General features: G+C 38.6%; 1 protein-coding gene across 3 annotated transcripts in view; it reads left to right on the top strand.

Annotated features, from left to right (window-relative positions):
* Positions 1–16990, top strand: part of KIAA0586 (KIAA0586 ortholog) — a 140974-nt gene that overhangs the window by 54566 nt on the left and 69418 nt on the right. For all 3 annotated transcript variants that reach the window (XM_006864600.1, XM_006864601.1, XM_006864599.1), the window contains 6 exons: positions 2029–2222; positions 3951–4069; positions 8417–8616; positions 11162–11321; positions 14602–14824; positions 15364–15617. In XM_006864600.1, the coding sequence (XP_006864662.1) occupies positions 2029–2222; positions 3951–4069; positions 8417–8616; positions 11162–11321; positions 14602–14824; positions 15364–15617 (1150 nt within the window). The remainder of the gene's footprint in view (positions 1–2028; positions 2223–3950; positions 4070–8416; positions 8617–11161; positions 11322–14601; positions 14825–15363; positions 15618–16990) is intronic.

Raw genomic sequence — 16990 nt, 5'->3', positions numbered from 1 at the left:
ATTAGTAGACCGACTCATAACCACTAGAATACCAGAGCTCCTTGTACAAATGATAGGAAAAGTAAAATAGGAGGGGAAATCTGGAGAAAGTAAAATATAAAGAGTGGTGGAAATGGTTATACAACAGACTTTAAAAAAAATGGAATTTGTTTCAGAGCTTTCATAGCTAATCTCAGGTTTGTTAATCATAAAATGAATTTCAGATTTGAAAAAGTAGGCAAAAGTATTGATACAAAATCGTAGAAACCTTTATCAAGCAAAAGTATCAAAATTGGAGCTGTTGTGTCTCACTGTGTCCTCCATCAAGGTCTGTATACTTCTGAAGGCTGTGTTTCCACATCTCTTGTTGTTTAGTGCTGTCGACTTAGTCCCTACTCATAGCAACCCTGTCTAGGGTTTCTGAGAAGCAATTGGTGGGTTTGAACCAGTGGTTTGCAGTGCAGTGCTGATACTACAGCACCATCCCAGGAGTCCATAGCTCTTATTTCCTTGAAAATATTCAGCACTCTTTGATTTATATCTCATCAAAGCAGTACTTTGGGCAATGCTTAGAGACTCAAACCATATTCTTTTTAAATGATATTTGAGTTTTGGGAACAAGAAGTCTGAAGGGGCAAGACCAGGGCTGTAAGGTGGCTGGGGTAAGGTTTCCCAGTGAAATCCTACTCTCAAAGAATGAAGAGGTACATTGTTGTGATGGGAAAAAAATCCTTGGTACAATTTTCCTGCCTTTTTCTCACCATACTGTTTTCATTTTTCTTAAAACTTTTTAATCAGCCGTCCGGTCATCCTGTGCCCTTTGATAAACTCTGTCCAAATAACCCTTTGAGAATGACTCCAACACTCTAACCTGTCTGCCTGGAATTTAACTGGCCCAACAGTTCAGCTCCCCTCTGAAGCCAATTTTTTTTATTTGATCTTGCTCTCTGGCCTGTGTTGGTAAATCTAAGACTCATCCCAGTTGTGATTCATGTCATAAAATCATCTGCATTCATTTTCATTTTGCTTAAAAGATTGATGGGAAGATCAGCTTTTGGAGCTAGATGGTCTTTGTACATCTTTCTTAGTATCCTTTGTTTGAAGACAACATAATGAGATTAGGACAAGTGTAATATTGAGAGAATTTATAGTCATCCACTGGCATGTTTGAACAAGTTTTGTTTACAATAAACTTGTGTATGTGTGAACTGGAATCCTAGTAGCAGCACTTTTTTACTTATCCTCGTATACTGGTGCATGAATGCTATTTTGCTTTTAAATGTATGGCATTTTCCATAATTAAAGGTTAAAAATTCCTGAAACAGCTTTAAGAAAAACTTTCATTATGAATTGTCAAGGCGTACAGAGCAGATTATCAGTGTTATGTTCAGGCAACATTTTTCATGGTGATATGGTGGTACAAATAATATATACAAGGACCTAACTGAGTATTTAAATGTACTTTCTAGCTTCTGCAAAAGAAAGCAGTGCTATTTCGATGCATCAGCCTTTTTATGATAAAAATATGTTTACAAGTTTCTCAAGGAAAATGTTAATGTGTTACATAGGAATAATCACATTTTCTAGCTTTTTGTATGACTTTAAAATGAATATTGTATTCTAAAGAGACAAAATAATTATGTAATTAAAAGTTTCTTTTCTTCAGTGTGATTTGCCCGATGAATCTATATATTATAAACAACAAATGTGTGCCACACCATCTGTATAGAATAATGCTCTAGACCGCAAGGTCAATTTGAACTGCAAGGTTCTAACTCACCACCGGCTCCTTGGAAACCCTACACAGTGTCGCTATGAGTGGGAACTGACTCAAAGGCCCTTAACAATCACAACATTACCACCTAATTAGAAGGCTGTTCATTTAGAAATGCTGCTTAATTCACCTGGCTAAGTGCTCTTTCTGCAGTTAGTGCTCAAGAAGTATTTAAACAGATGCAAGAATATAATAGATTTCTTTTTATTATTAAATCTGTTAATAACAGGCTTGTTTTTCTTATTACTGATCGGTTTGTTTTGTGTTGTTACTAGGAAGAAGAAAGCTATGATGAAATTCCAGAATGCTCTGAGCCAATGCTGGAGTTTAACAGAAGTGTTAAAGTTGTTTCTACAAAATATAATGGTCCTCCATTTCCACCAGTTGCTGCTGCTTTTCAGCCCACTACTGATATTCTGGATAAAGTAATTGAGAGAAAAGAAACATTGGAAAATGACGTAATTCAGTGGTGAGGTCACAGTTGTGTTGCTGTGGACAGAACTGCAGTAGCATAAATAAATGGAAATACTGCTGGACTGAAAGCATTACATTCTAGTTGAAAAGTTTCCATTGTCTTTTATTCATTCAACTTTTCCTTTGCTATGGTTATTGGAATCTATTTGATATGATGTTGAGGACTTAACTAATCGTTGGTGGTCCTTCTGCTGTCCTTGAATGCTTGTACTTAGGCTGTGTACTATGGCAGAAGAGACTAATGTTACGTAGCAAAGGACTGAATAATATGCTTACTCTTTAACTTAGAGTTAAATAATTATGGTTCTACTACTGTGCCATGAAGTCCTGGTGTGGTGCTGTAGGATAAGCATTGGACTGCTAACTATAAGGTCAGCGGTTCATACCCATCAGCCACTTCTTGGAAACCTAATATGGGGTTATTATGAGGTAGAAATGACTCGATAGCACTTAACATCAACAGCACTAAGTCCCAGAAAACGGGCTTTTCTAGGGTTGTTACATGTGTTAATTTGTGAGCACTGTATTTTTAACCTATGAAAAGCTACGTATCAAAATTAGATTTTGTTGTTGTTAAGTACTATCGAGTTGATTTTGACCCATAGCGACCCTGTATAGGGTTTCCGAGAAGCAACTGGTGAGATATTTAATGATACTGAGCGATACAGTAGATCAACATATAAACAAAGCAGGCTATACTAACACTGTAACCCCATATTAAGGTCCCTATGTGGCACAGTTTATGCAAACCCTCTCTCCCCTACTTAAATAAAAATATGTGTGCATAGATAAAAACTTGGAAAGCTTATATACCAAGTTATTATTTATGTTTATCCCTCAATTTGAGATCATGGGATTAAACATTTTTTAAAATGTATTTTCTGATTGTTTTGTAATGACTCTAACTTGTAATAATTTAAAAAAACAACAAAAACTATGGTTAAGTGTTCAGCTGCTCCCTGAAAGGTCAGTGATTCAAACCCACTAGCTGTTTCATGGTAGGAAGATGAGGCAGTCTGCTTTTGGTTTGGTTTTAAAGAAATGTAACAGGAGAAATCTCCTGTTCTGAAAATGAACTTGGAAATAAAATTTCTTCCCTTTTTAAAAGAAAAGCTACCTGATATTATAGCCTATATACTTATTTTCTGAAAATAAGGCTACCAGACTTCTATTGACTCTTAAATGGTTTTTATATGTACACTCACAGAATAGGGAATCAAACATTTTAGGCGCATGCTTAAATCTTGGGCTCAGACTTTATTTTTGAAGTTATAAGTTATTCCAAGATATCTGTGTGTGGTTGTTGTTGTTGTTAAGTGCCATTGAGTCGGTTCTGACTCATAGTGACCCTGTGCAGGGTTGCTGAGGAGCATCTGGTGGGTTTGAACCACTAGCCTTGGAGTTCAAACTGACCTTGTAGTCCAGTGCATTTTCCTCCAGTGCCACACCAGGACTCCACTTGTATGAACTTTAAAACTGCCAAAGTTTTAGTTAGGATAATCTGAAAGATTTTAACTTGATGTCATGAGCTGTCGGTCTCATGTAGTTTATCTCACTGGCAGATACATGTTATTTTTTCCTTCTTTCCAGATTCAACTTTCCGAGTGACTTCTTGCACATGTAAAATGTTTATGTCCATGGGTAAAGGTTACTTTTAGGGGTACTGTGTTCAACATTTATACATTTCAATCAAATTTGGGATTTCTTAACTTTTATTCCCCAGGGTAGAACAAGAAATAATGTCAAGAATTATCTCTGGGCGCTTCCCAATCCAGCAACAGGTTGCACCTAATGTCAGTATTTCTGGCAGTGAGGGAAGTGAACCATTGACCCCTGACACTGGTAAGTGAAATATGGAATCTTTTAACTTTTTCTGTTATGAAAAACCTTGTCGATTTATATATTTTAGAGGTCAAGTATGTCCTGGGATAACAAAAGATAAGCTCTTACCTTCAGTTATCACATCCTAATACTTCTTTCTGTTGGAGGTTCTCCCTTGCCTTTTTATTTCATACTGCATCTTTCAGATTATTCTTCCACCCTCCATTCTTTCTCTGTGTCATTTCCCAAAGCACTATATAAATATATAGAGAGATATTTAGATAGTATAAAAGGAGCTCTGGTAGTGTAGTGGTTATGAATTGTGCTGCTAACCTCAAAGTCAGCCGTTCAAAACTATCAGCAGGTCCATGGGAGATAGATGAGACTTTCTGCTCCCATAAAGATTTACAGCCTCGGAAACCCTGTGCAGGGTTGCTATGAGTCGGAACTGACTCCACGGCACTACACCACCACCAGATAGGTAGATACATATATAGATACAGATTTATATTATTCAGGAAAAAATTGTTAGGTTGTTGTTAAGGACCATCAAGTTGGTTACAACTCATAGTGACCCTATATATAGGGTTTCCGAGGAGCAGCTGGTGGATTTGAACTGCCGATCTTGTGGTTCGCAGTCTTTTGCTATAATTATCAGATTATAGTGTTGTTGGTTTACATATCTGCCTCACTCATTACACTAATGAATTACTTAGGATTAAGTATATATAATTTTATATAGATGGACTCATACAGTTTGTAGACTTGTGTTTGACTTCTTATATTTAGCATAATACTTTTGATATTCCATAATGGTGCTGCATGTGATCATATTACATTGTATGGCTGTGCCATAATTTGTTATCCATTTACTAGTTGATAAATATTTGCATTCTTTCTAGATTTGGGGCATTATGAACAACACTTTTAAAAACAAATTTTTATGTGGATACAACTGTAAATTTCTCTTGATTCTTAGTAATTATGTTTATTTTGATAAGAATCTGTTGAATTATTTTCCAAAGTATATAAGTTTTCCCTTTTTTGCTTATATTTGGGTAGGGCTTTTGGACTTTTTATCACAGAGATGTCTTGATTTTTGGTCATGCCCAAACAATGAATATAGAAATTACAGAGGAAAGGGGGTAGTGAGAGTCTTTGCTGTGATAGCTGCAAAGTAAATTGCTGTAACTTCTTCCTCAATAAGTTATTCCAGGACACCTGTACTCACTTTAAAAGCAATTCTAAATTTGGCTGCCAGATCTCCTACTTAAGGAGAACTTTTTGGATAGGGTGCATTTCCCTCAGATTGTTTAGATCATTCTCAATTATTTCTCACAGAGTTGTAGAAATATTTGCCATTTTGGGTCCAGTCATATCACTTAAGGACGTTATACTGAGTTTTAAGTCCATTCATATAATTGAAAAAAGTGCATCCCATTTGGAAACTTAATATACCTATAGAACTTTCTGAAGTCGTGGTGTGTCGCTATGAGTTAACACACTGGACTGGAAAGTCTGTTTGAAAGGTTGGCAGTTCAGACTCACCAGTTGCTCCTTGGAAACCCTGTACTGGGTCACTATGGGTTGGAACCTACTTAACAGTACTTAACAATAACAACAACAATAGAACTTTCCGGAGTCCTGGTGTGGTATTGTGGGTTAATGTGCTGGACTGCAAAGTTAATTTGAACCTGATGATCGGTGGTTCAAACTCACCAGCCACTCCTTGGAAATTGTATACAGGGTTGCTGTGAGTCAGAACTGACTCCATGGCACACAGCAACAACAATAACAACATAGAACTTTCCACCACTCGTTTTTCAGTTTCTTGTACTGTGGTGGCTTGAGAGTTGTTGGATGCTGGAAGCTATGTCACCGGTGTTTTAAATACCAGCAGGGTCACCCATAGTGGACAGGTTTCAGTGACGCTTCCAGACTAAGAAGGAGACGCGGACAACTTCTGAATGTTTAGCCACTTGAAATCCATATGACCAGCAGCAGAACACTGTCAAATATAGCGCTGGAAGATGACAGCATTATGAATAGTACCAGAGCTGCCTGCTTAAAGTAGAGTTGACTGCGATGGCACGAATGAAGTAAAGCTTTTGGGAAGTTCATTTGCTAATGGGACATAACTGAAAATGGGAGAAACAGCTACACACATTCATTAATAATAGGAACATGGAATGTACAAAGTATGAGTCTAGAAAAATTGGAAGTTGTCAAAAGTAAAAAGAATAGAGATCAATATCATCCTAGGCATTAGTGAGCTAAAATGGACTGGTATTGGCCATTTAACTGTGTGGGTCATGACAAGATGTGGGTAACGTTGAAAACAATAGGTATTCCAGAACACTTATTTGTGCTCCCAAGGAATCTGTATGTAGACCAAGAGGCAGTCATTCGAGCAGAACAAGAGAATACTGAATGGTTTAAAAAAGTGTGCACCAAGGCTGTATCCTTTCACAGTATTTATTCAGTTTGTATGCTGAGTAAGTAACCCAAGATGCTGGGCTATATGAAGAAGAACGTGGCATCAGAATTGGAGGAAGGCTCATTAACAACCTGCAATATGCCGCTGATACAGCCAACCTTGCTTGCTGAAAGCGAAGCGGATTTAAAATACTTAGTGATGAGGATCAAAGACTATAGCCTTATAAGTATGGATCAGACCTCAATGTAAAGAAAACAAAATATCATTGCATCTGGACTAATAAATAACATTATGATGAATGGAGAAAAGATTGAAGTTGTCAAAGACTTTATTTTGCTTGGATCTACCATCATCACTCATGGAAGCAGCAGTTAAGAAATCAAACGACGTATTGCATTGGCTAAATCTGTGGCATAAGACCTCTTCAAAATGTTCAATAGCAAAGATATCCATTTCAGAACTAAGGTGTTCCTGACCAAACCATGGTATTTTCAGGTGGCTCATATGCGTGTAAAAGTTGGACAATGAGTAAGGAAGACTGTAAGAGAATTGATGCATTTGAGTTAGGGTGCTGGAGATGAATATTGAAAGTATCACAAACTGTCAGAAGAACAAATAAATCTGTTTTAGAGAAGAAGTACAGTCAGAATTGTCCTTAGAAGCATGGATGGCCACACTTCATCTCCCATACTTCGGACATATTATCAGAAGGGACCTGTTCCTGGAGAAGAACATTATGCTTGGTGAAGTGGACGGTGTGAGAAAAAGAGGAAGACCCCCCAATGAGATGGATTGGCATAGTGGCAGCAGCAACTAGCTCAAGCGTAACAATGATTATGAGGTAGGCACAGATCTGGGCAGTGTTTTATTCTACTGTGCGTAAGGTCACTATGAATCGGAGCTGACTCAATGGCACCTAACAACAACAGAAATTGATAACAATTATCTAAATTGCTATAGAGGTTTAAGAAGAGTTAACTTGTAATTTTAATAACTGATGGATCTGAAACTAGAACGAAGGTGTGCTTTCATATTCATAAAATTACTGCTGTTTCTTTAAAAGTCCTCCCATAGTTAGTTTTTTAAATTTGTTATAACTTTTTATTGAGATTTAGAAGTTTACAAAGCCAACTGAATTTTTATTCAACAACACAGTGTTTTAGTGAATTGATTGCATTTCTTACTCATAACCACCCTGTATAGGGTTTCTGAGGAGGTAGGTTTGAACTGCTAATCTTGAGGTTCAAAGTGACCTTTTGACCCAGTGCTTATTCTACAGCGCCATACCAGGATACTCACTCTCTCTCTTTTTCTTTCTCTTTATATCAAGAAAATGGCTCACTTGGTTGTAGAAACTGGCAATTCAAAGTTCATGGGTCAGAGGTCAGGCCAGAGGCTTCTCCTAACTCAGATAGCTGCAGGGGCTGACAAACCAAGACCAGCATGTCAGCTGACATGCTGCTGGCAGGCTAACGACTCCTAGGATAGGCAGGCAGTATGGCAGGCTGCTGGCTTAAGTCCAAAGATGTGGAGTTCAGATGATGACAAGCCAGATGTAGGATTCAGCAAAAAGCACTAATCATTGTGTTTTTAACCAAGAAATATCACAGTGTGTCCTGTTGTCCTACTCCTGGGAAATGTGTGTTGTTTTCAGATGAGGACATTTAATTTGATGCAAAGCTTTTTATATCACTACATTCTAGAGTGACAGGAAAGAGACCATCTAAGTGCAAATTTTTATCTATATGTTTTCCTCCCTTCTTTGGTTTGTTTAGAGAGGATGTTCAGTATGTAAGTATCATTTTAATCTTTTATAATAAGTAGATATGTATCTATTTCATTTTTGGTCGCCCTCTTATATTGGTATCTCAAATTTTCAGAGTATAAGAATATTTCTTGCACACTTAAACTGAAATCCTTTCCATTTCTAGTGGAAGGAGCAAGTGGCGGTGCCCTCCAGCTCTTTGTTGATGCAGGGGTTCCTGTGAATTCAGACATGATTGCGCATTTTGTCAGTGAAGCTCTTGAAGAGACCATTGCTATCATGCTGGGTGACAGAGACACTAAGAAGCAAGGTCTCACTGCTGCAAGTGTTCCTGGGGACGTTTCAGCCAGCAACACATACTTGCCGGTAGGAGTTACTGTCATCTCACACTTTGAGAGTTTTGGGGGATTGTTTTGATCAATGAATTAAAGAACAGTAAAATGGGTATGTTTTAAACTAAGATCATGGCTCATGATGAAATTTGATTCCTCATTGCTGTGATTAAAGCAACATTTTTTTCTAAGCACTATATTTTGAAAACTTTCTAATGTATTGTTGCTGATATTAAGTGCCGTCAAGTCGATTCCAACTCATAGCAAACCTGTATAGGGTTTCCGAGGAGCAGCTGGTGAGTTTGAAACACCAGTTTGACCTTGCAGTTCAAACTGAGTTTATGGTTGAGTGCTTATCCTGCAGCACCACACCAGGACTCCATAAAGTTTTCTGGTGGCACAGTTGTTAAAGCATTCAGCTGCTAACTAAGAGGGTGGTGGTTTGAGTCGGCCTCCTCATGGAAGAAGATGTGTCAGTCTTCTTCCATAAAGATTGGGAACCCTGTGGGGCAGTTGTACACTTCTACCCCATCCTGTAGGGCCACGATGAGTCCAAATCAGCTCAATGGCAGTGGACTTGGTTTTGGTTTTTGTGTGTCTTGTTATCGGTAAGTGTCATCGAATCAGTTCTGACACATAGCAACCTTGTATAGGGTTTCTAGGCAGTGGCTAGTGAGTTTGAACCACTGACCTTGTGGTCCAAACCTACCTTGTGGCTCAGTGCATTATCCTGCAGCACCACACTACGACATCTCTTGTATATCTACGTATGTTATATTGTTGTGTGTTGTTAAGTGCCATGGAGTCAGTTCCAACTCATAGCAGCACTCTACAGGGTTTTTGAAGCTCTAAATCTTCGAGGCAGCAGAAAGCCTCATCTTTCTGCAGTTTGAACTTAGCAGCTCTCATGGGAGAAAGATGTGTCAGTCTGTTTCCATAAAGATTGGAAACTCTGTGGAGCAATTCTACAGTTCTACTCCACCCTGTAGGGCCAAGATAAGTCCAAATGGGCCAACAGCAATGGATTTCTTTTTGGTATTTGTATATCTATTATATATCATAAGGAGTTCTAGTAGCATAGTGATTATGAGTTGGGATGCTAACTTCAAAGTCAGCAGTTCCAAACTACCAACTTTTCCTCAGAAACCCTATTCAGGGTCGCTGTAAGTCAGAACCAACTCCACAGTACATAACCACAACCATTATATATTATATTGTTGTTATTTGTTGTTAACTTCCATGGAGTTGATTCTGACTCATAGCAACCTTGTATAGAGTTTCTGAAGCTTTAATTCTTTGTAGAAGCAGAAAGCCTCCTCTGTCTTCTATGGAGCAGCTGGTGAGATTGAACCACCAACTTTGTGATTCCCAGTCCAGTGCTTATCATCTGGAACCACTGTGCTCCTGTAATATGTTGTTGTTGTTAAGTGCTGTTGAGTTGGTTCCAACTCAGCAACTTTGTATAGAGTTTCCAAAGAGCAGCTAGATATATTAAATAGCTTTTTTTTTTTTTTTAATTGCTGGACCATTTAAATGTTTCAGACATTACATTTCACCTCAAACTGCAGTAGCAGTATCTTTTAAGAAAAGTCTAGTGTCTTATATAACCAAAATGAAGTTATCATACCCAAAAACAACACTCAAAGTATGTTAACACTATACTTTGCCAATTGAACAATATAGTCATTTCCTTTTTTAAAAAAATAACTTTATTTTTTCTTGTTGTCATCACTATCATTCTTTTATACCTTTTGAGTTTCGAACTGTTCGAATGATTACCTTTTCAAATTAATTTTAAAAAAGTTTACGTTTCTTTCTCCAGTACTTGCCATCTCCATTATTGTCTTTGCCACTATTTTTCTTATCTTTCTCTTACATTTTGCATGTCCTGTTCTTTTGCACCAAAAAAGCTGATTTTTGAGATCTTGTCAGTTAAAATGCTTCCTTTCTGTTACGTGGCCCATCCACACAGCTTGAATTTTAAATCTGATCCTCAACTGTACCGATTGAATCTTTCTTTCTTTATTACAGGGATGTGTCTTAGATTTTGAAGGGACCTAAGGAGCTTTGATAGATAGTGGTTACTAGTTAGGCTGCTGACTTCATGGTCAGCGGTTCAAAACTACCAGCGGTTCTACAGGAGAAAGATTAGGCTTTCTGCTTCCATAAAGATTTATAGCCTTGGAAACCCTGCATAGGGGTGTTATGAGTTGTAACTGACTCCCCGGCACATAACCACTACCACCACCACTTCAGAGGTAGGTCTAATTCAATGGCCTAAGGATGGGGTGGCACAGTAGGATAAGTGCCGAGCTGCTAACCGCTTGGTCAATGGTTCACACCCACCAGCCTCTCCTTGGAAACCCTGTAAAGGGTTGCTAAGTCCAGATTGACTCAGTGGCACTCAACAAAGGGTTTCTGGCAGCCAATCTTGAGACTAATAGTCTTTCAGAGCCATATCACTAAGGGTTCCATTTGGTTTTACTCATACAGTTAAATTCTAGTCTAAGAATTTTATTGCTTCAAATTATTTGGGTGATTATAAGCACACTTTTTCTTGTTTCATTAATGTACTTCAGGCAAGAGTATGTACCCCTGTGGCTACCCCACAGCCTACTCCTCCTCGCTCACCTTCATCACCTCTTAAAGAGCGTGTGCTGGTGAGAACTCCAGACTCCTCTCCCTGTGATTCTTACCACGAAGAAGCTTTTCCTATGAAAGAACTACTTCCTGAGAAAGGTAAAACCTCATCTCTGTAACTCAATTCTAACTTCAAACAAACCAAACAAACTCAAAACTATTGCTGTTGAGTCAGAATGAGTTTAATTTTAGCTACGAATAAGTAAAACTTCATGATTTGTTCTATGTTTTATAGAGTAATATGTGAAGGTAAGTAAAAAAAGTTACTACAGTTCCAGTTCATAAGTGCATGGGTTTATTCCAAACAAAACATGTTTAAGCATGTTCCAGTGTTCAGTGGATGACTGCAGACAAGTTCTCTCAGTAATTCTCTTGTCTTAGTCTTGTTAGGTAGGATGTCTTCATAAGAAAAGATCCAACCAGAACAGTGGCTTGCTAGGGGACCTGCTGGGCCAGGTCAGCTAAGAAGATTATGGCGACTGTTTTCCTGGATCCCAAAGGGGTAGTCAGGACAGATTTTCTTTAAAGACATGAGACAATCATGACGACCTGTTAGGAACAACGTTTTATAAAAGTGAAAACTGAAGGCAAGTTGTGTGGAGGAATTTTTCCCATCACACCAGCGCAGGTGCTCATGTTTTTAGTGTAGCCAGGGCTGTGCTAGGAGAATTCCATTGGGAAACTTTATCCCATCTGCTTTACAGCCCTGGTCTTGGTCCCTTCAGAGTTCTTTTTATTCCCCAAACTCAAAGATCGTTTAAAAGGAACACAGTTTGAGTCCTTCAAACTACTATTTTGGATCTGTTGTAAATCATAGAACGCAGAATTTTTTGAGGAAGGGTTAGAGAGATGGAAACAGTACTTCAGAATTGTTTAGAACTAGATGATCGTATGTTGAGAAACAATAGCTTCTATATTTTGTTATTTTTGTGTAATAGCAATTTCTATTATTTTATAGCAATACTTTTTGACTGACTTGTACATATGATTGTTTACTAAAGATAGTTTTTGGTAAATCTTTTTCCCAAGAAAGTAAGGAATTAAGTGCTCCTTTTAAAGTATCTAATAGACTCTTGTTGTTTGGTGCCATCGAGTCAGTTGTGATTCATAGCAGTACTATGTACAACAGAACAAAACACAGTCTGGTTCTGTGTCATCCTAACAGTTACCATGTTTGAGCCAGTTGCTGCAGTCACTCTGTTAGTCTATCTCATGAGTTGAAGGTCATCTTTTTCACTGACCCTCCACTTTACCAAGCATCATGTCCTTTTCCAAGGACTCTTCCCTCCAAGTGCAAGAGATGAAGCCTTGCCTTCATCACTTCTCTTTTTTCTTTTTTTTTTTTAACTTTCTATTGTGAATTGAGTGAAGGTTTACAAAACAGATCATCAGTTTTATATTCAACAAATAATATACTTTGTTTCATGACATGTTTGCAGTACCCTCCATGTACCAACAGTTAATAGCAGCACTGACCTCTATTCACCTAACTGTTAACATTCCTCCCGGTGTCTCCTGTCACCCTCATCCCCTCTCTACCAACTTTCCTCTTGTTGTATACTGTCTGCATCATCACCCCTATCAACATGTGTCTGCCCTCTAGCCCATAAATAATCCCTCCCCATCTCCTATAACCATCACAGACTGTTTCTTTTGTTTGATTGAACATAATTCACAGTGTCAAAGTAACTGCGGCATACCCCCTTCCCACCTCCCATCCAAAACTCTTCACTGGGATCTACTCTCTATCTTGAGGTATGAAGTTTTTTGCGTGTGCTTCCATAATTCTTCTTTTGTTTGGGCATCTGGGCTTCTCCGAGGTTCACCTGGACTCACCTGGGACCATATCTCGCCTGAGTTGTAGTTCACCTGGAGCGATAGCTCACCCAGAGCTGTGGTAGTTCACCTGGGTTGTAGCTCACCCAGGCCGTACGTAATTCACCCAAGGCCATAGCTCACCCAGGGCTGTAGCTCATCCGAGGGCAGCCCACATCACTTCTGTGGAGTAATCGTGGTATACTTCTTCCGAAACAGATTTGTTCCTTCTTCTCACAGCCCATGGTATAGTCAGTATTCATCTCCAACACCGTAACTCAGATGCTTCAGTTTTTCTCTAGTCTTCCTTACTCATTGTCCAGCTTTCGTATGTCTATGAGATGACTGAAAATACTAAGGGTATTAGTCAAAGGGACATTAGTCTTCAAACTGATGTCTTTATCCTTTAAAACTCTGAGGAAGTCTTTTGTGCCAGATTTGCCCAGTACAATACATCTTTTGACTTCTCTGTTGCTGCTTCCATGAATGTTGATCTAGATCCAAGTAAAATGAAGTTAATAGACACAGATGAATTTAAATGTGTGGTGCTGTTAAATGTGTTAAGTCTTTTCAAGGTTTTCTGATACTTCACTAAATTTTTAAAAATTCCTAATTAATGGATATTATAATATTATTGCCATTATTTGCATGGCAAAATGTTAAAGGATTTCTGAAACAACATTTTGCCGTCCTATGGTGTCCTGGAGTGGCACTGTAGGGTAAGTACTCAACTGCAAAGTCAGCGTGAACCGCATGATTGGTGGCTCGATCTCACCAGCTGCTCCTTGGAAATCCTATGTAGGGTCACTGTGGGTTGGCACCGACTCGACAGCACTTAACAGCAACAACAACAATGGAGTCCTGGGAGTCCCAGTGTGGTGCTGTAGGATAAACACTGGACCACAAGCTCAGTGGTTCAGACCCACCAGCTGCTTCCCAGAAACCCTATTCAGGGTTGCTATGAGTTGAAACTGACTCCACAGCACATAACCAACCAACCAGTGGCACTTAACAACAACAGTAGAGTTCTAGTGCGGAGCTGTTGGATAAGCACTGGACTGCTAACTACAAGGATGGCGGTTCAAACCCATCAGCTGCTCTTGGAAACCCTATGCAGATTTGTTGAGCAGGAGGAACTGACTTAGTGGCACTTAACAACAACAGTGGAATTTTTTGAGTCCTGGTGCTGCAGTGGTTAAGTGTTTGACTGCTGACCGAAGAGTTGACAGTTCGAACCCACAGGAGAAAGATGTGGCAGTATGCTATAGAGTCCCCATGAGTTGGAATCAATTCCGCAGCAATGGAGTTTTAGGTGCTTTCATGGTGCAGTGGTTAAAGCACTGGATTGCTAAGCAAAAGGTCAGCAGTTTGAATCCACCAGCTGTTCTCTGGGAAAAAGATGTGGCAGTCTGCTTCCTTAAAGACTACAGACTTAGAACCCTTCTAGTGGTCAGTTCTAGTCTGTCCTGCAGGGTTGCTATGAGTCAGAATCAACTCAAAGGCAGTGGATTTGCTGATCTGAATGGTGTTACTTACTGACTTTTTCCTTTGGTTTAATCTTTAGGAAGTGCCATGCCTCCCGCTGCCCTTGTTAATACACCTACAGTTACTCCTGCTACTACGCCTCCTCTGGCTGCACCTCTTACCCCAACTTCGTCAGAGCTTTCCATTGATAAATTGAAAATCTCAAGCCCAGAGCTTCCGAAGCCATGGGGTGACGGAGACCTGCCTCTGGAGGAAGAGAATCCTAACTCCCTTAACGAAGAACCTGCTCACCCAAGAGCTATGTAAGCAATCACATACTTACTTTTAGTAGCTGTATGTTCCATCATAAGCCTGAATTATGTGACCCATCAGGAAGCATCAGATATGATAAATGAAGTTTTAAAAACCAGGAACTACTTTAGAGGGAAGAAGTTTATTAGTTTTATTTTCGAAAATGTTTACCAAATTTATTTCTAAGTAAATATATTTACCTGTTTTTTTTAAAAGTTTGAAGCAGATTAAGATAAAGCTGTATACCATATTGTTAGTAAAACAACTTCTTCCTAGTATGGATCTTCATTTATTTTGACTGCTAAACTTTTATATTACCATATATTCCCATGTGGATTTATTTTATGAATGAAAGAGCTTCTTCTAAGATGGTTTATGATTAAAGCATGAAAACAGTTTATAAAAATAAGACTCTTTTGTTCATTATGGTTGTGTAAATTATAGAAATACTCTGCTAAATGTGCCTTTAGTACCTTTAGTTTTTTTATGTCAGTGTGAATATAGTCTTCTAGTGACTAAATAAGTTCAAACTGTATCTCTATGTTCTTAGTGTGATGTCTGTGGAGAAGGATGAAGAACCTGAGAGTGTACATTTTCCTGCTCCTCCTGGTCCTCTAGAGCCTATTCTCTTGATGCCCTTTCCCGACGGTGCCAAGGCCCCTTCTTCCATACCGATGCCAAGTTCAGAGTCGTCCACACTGGAGAGCACCTTGAGTGCTACTGTCACGGACACGGAAACTGTAGATAGACCCATCTCTGAAGGAGAGGTTTTGTTTAACTATGGTAAAAAATTGGCTCCCAAGAGTAAGTTCACTTGTCTCAATTGACTTCACTGATTATATAATTATTTTCTAAGTAACACTTTTCCATCATAGAGTACTTTTGCTTAATTTTCAAGACTTAACATGATATTGCAGTCCCTGGATGATGCAAACTGTTAGCATGCTCAGCTGCTAACTGGAAAGTTGGAGGTCTGAGTCTAGCCAGAGGCACCTGGGAAAAAAGGCCTCGTGATCTACTTCTGAACAATCAGCCACTGAAAACCCCGTGGAATAATACACTTCTGCTCTGACACACATGGGGTTGTAATGAGTTAGTACCAACTTAATGACATATCGTTTGGGGCTGAGTCTACATGGTATAGTAGAAAGAACGTGGACTCTAAGAAATTTCATTAGCTTTCCTGAGCCTTGGCATCAGAACGTGAACTATCGCTCATAATTCCATCCTTCAGAGATAAAGCACTCTGAGTAGTTTGGGTTATACCTACTCTAGTCTTTAGACATTTTTTATGCATGTATAGACATATACACTTATATGTATAAATATGATGTTGTTGTTAAGTGCCGTGAAGTTGGTTTAGGCTCATAGTGACCTTGTATATAGGGTTTCTGAGACTTTTATGTATTTTGAGGGAACAGAAAGCCTCATCTTTCTCCCATGGAGTGGCTGATGGGCTTGAACTGCTGACTTTGTGGTTCACAGCCCAGTACTTATTCTATGGAGTCAACTGCACTCCTGTATATATACTTCAAAAAGTATGGAAAATTTGATTGTCTTTTTGTTTTGGTCTTTTCATCCTATTTTTTCGATTATCTTTAATTCCATTTTACCATAAGCTTTTTGAATCCCCCTTTTAAATGCCTTTAGAATTAGCATCATGCTATAAATACTGTTTTGAAACCGATACAATAATATATTATAGACATCTTTCTGTGTCTACATAAAGGCCTACCTACTTTATTTTTTAATGATTGTATAGTTTATTGGGAGTCCTTGTGTGGCACTGTAGGATTAAACACTGGACAGTTAACCACAAGGTTGGTGACTGAAACCTACCAGCTGTTCCTTGGAAACCCTATGCAGGGTCGCCATGAGTTGGAACTGACGACGGCACTTAACAATAGTTGATTTAAATGTTGCCACATGGTGGACATTTCTATTGAAAACTTTTGTTATTTATACAGTTCTCTTTTGATCGTCATTGCACATCTATCTTTATATGCTGTTTCTGATAACTTTCTTAGAATAATTACTTAGAAGTAGAATTGCTGAATTTGAGTATCGACCCTTAAAATACTGATACTTTTCCAAAGTGACCTCCAGAAGGGTTAGTCTGATTTTTAATTACATCAATAGTTTCTGAGAGTGGCTGTTTCTCAGTTTATTAGCTATAA

Source organism: Chrysochloris asiatica, unplaced genomic scaffold (assembly GCF_000296735.1).
Source record: "Chrysochloris asiatica unplaced genomic scaffold, ChrAsi1.0 scaffold00067, whole genome shotgun sequence".
Taxonomy (NCBI): Eukaryota; Metazoa; Chordata; class Mammalia; order Afrosoricida; family Chrysochloridae; genus Chrysochloris; species Chrysochloris asiatica.
This window is presented reverse-complemented; position numbering and strand designations above follow the sequence as displayed.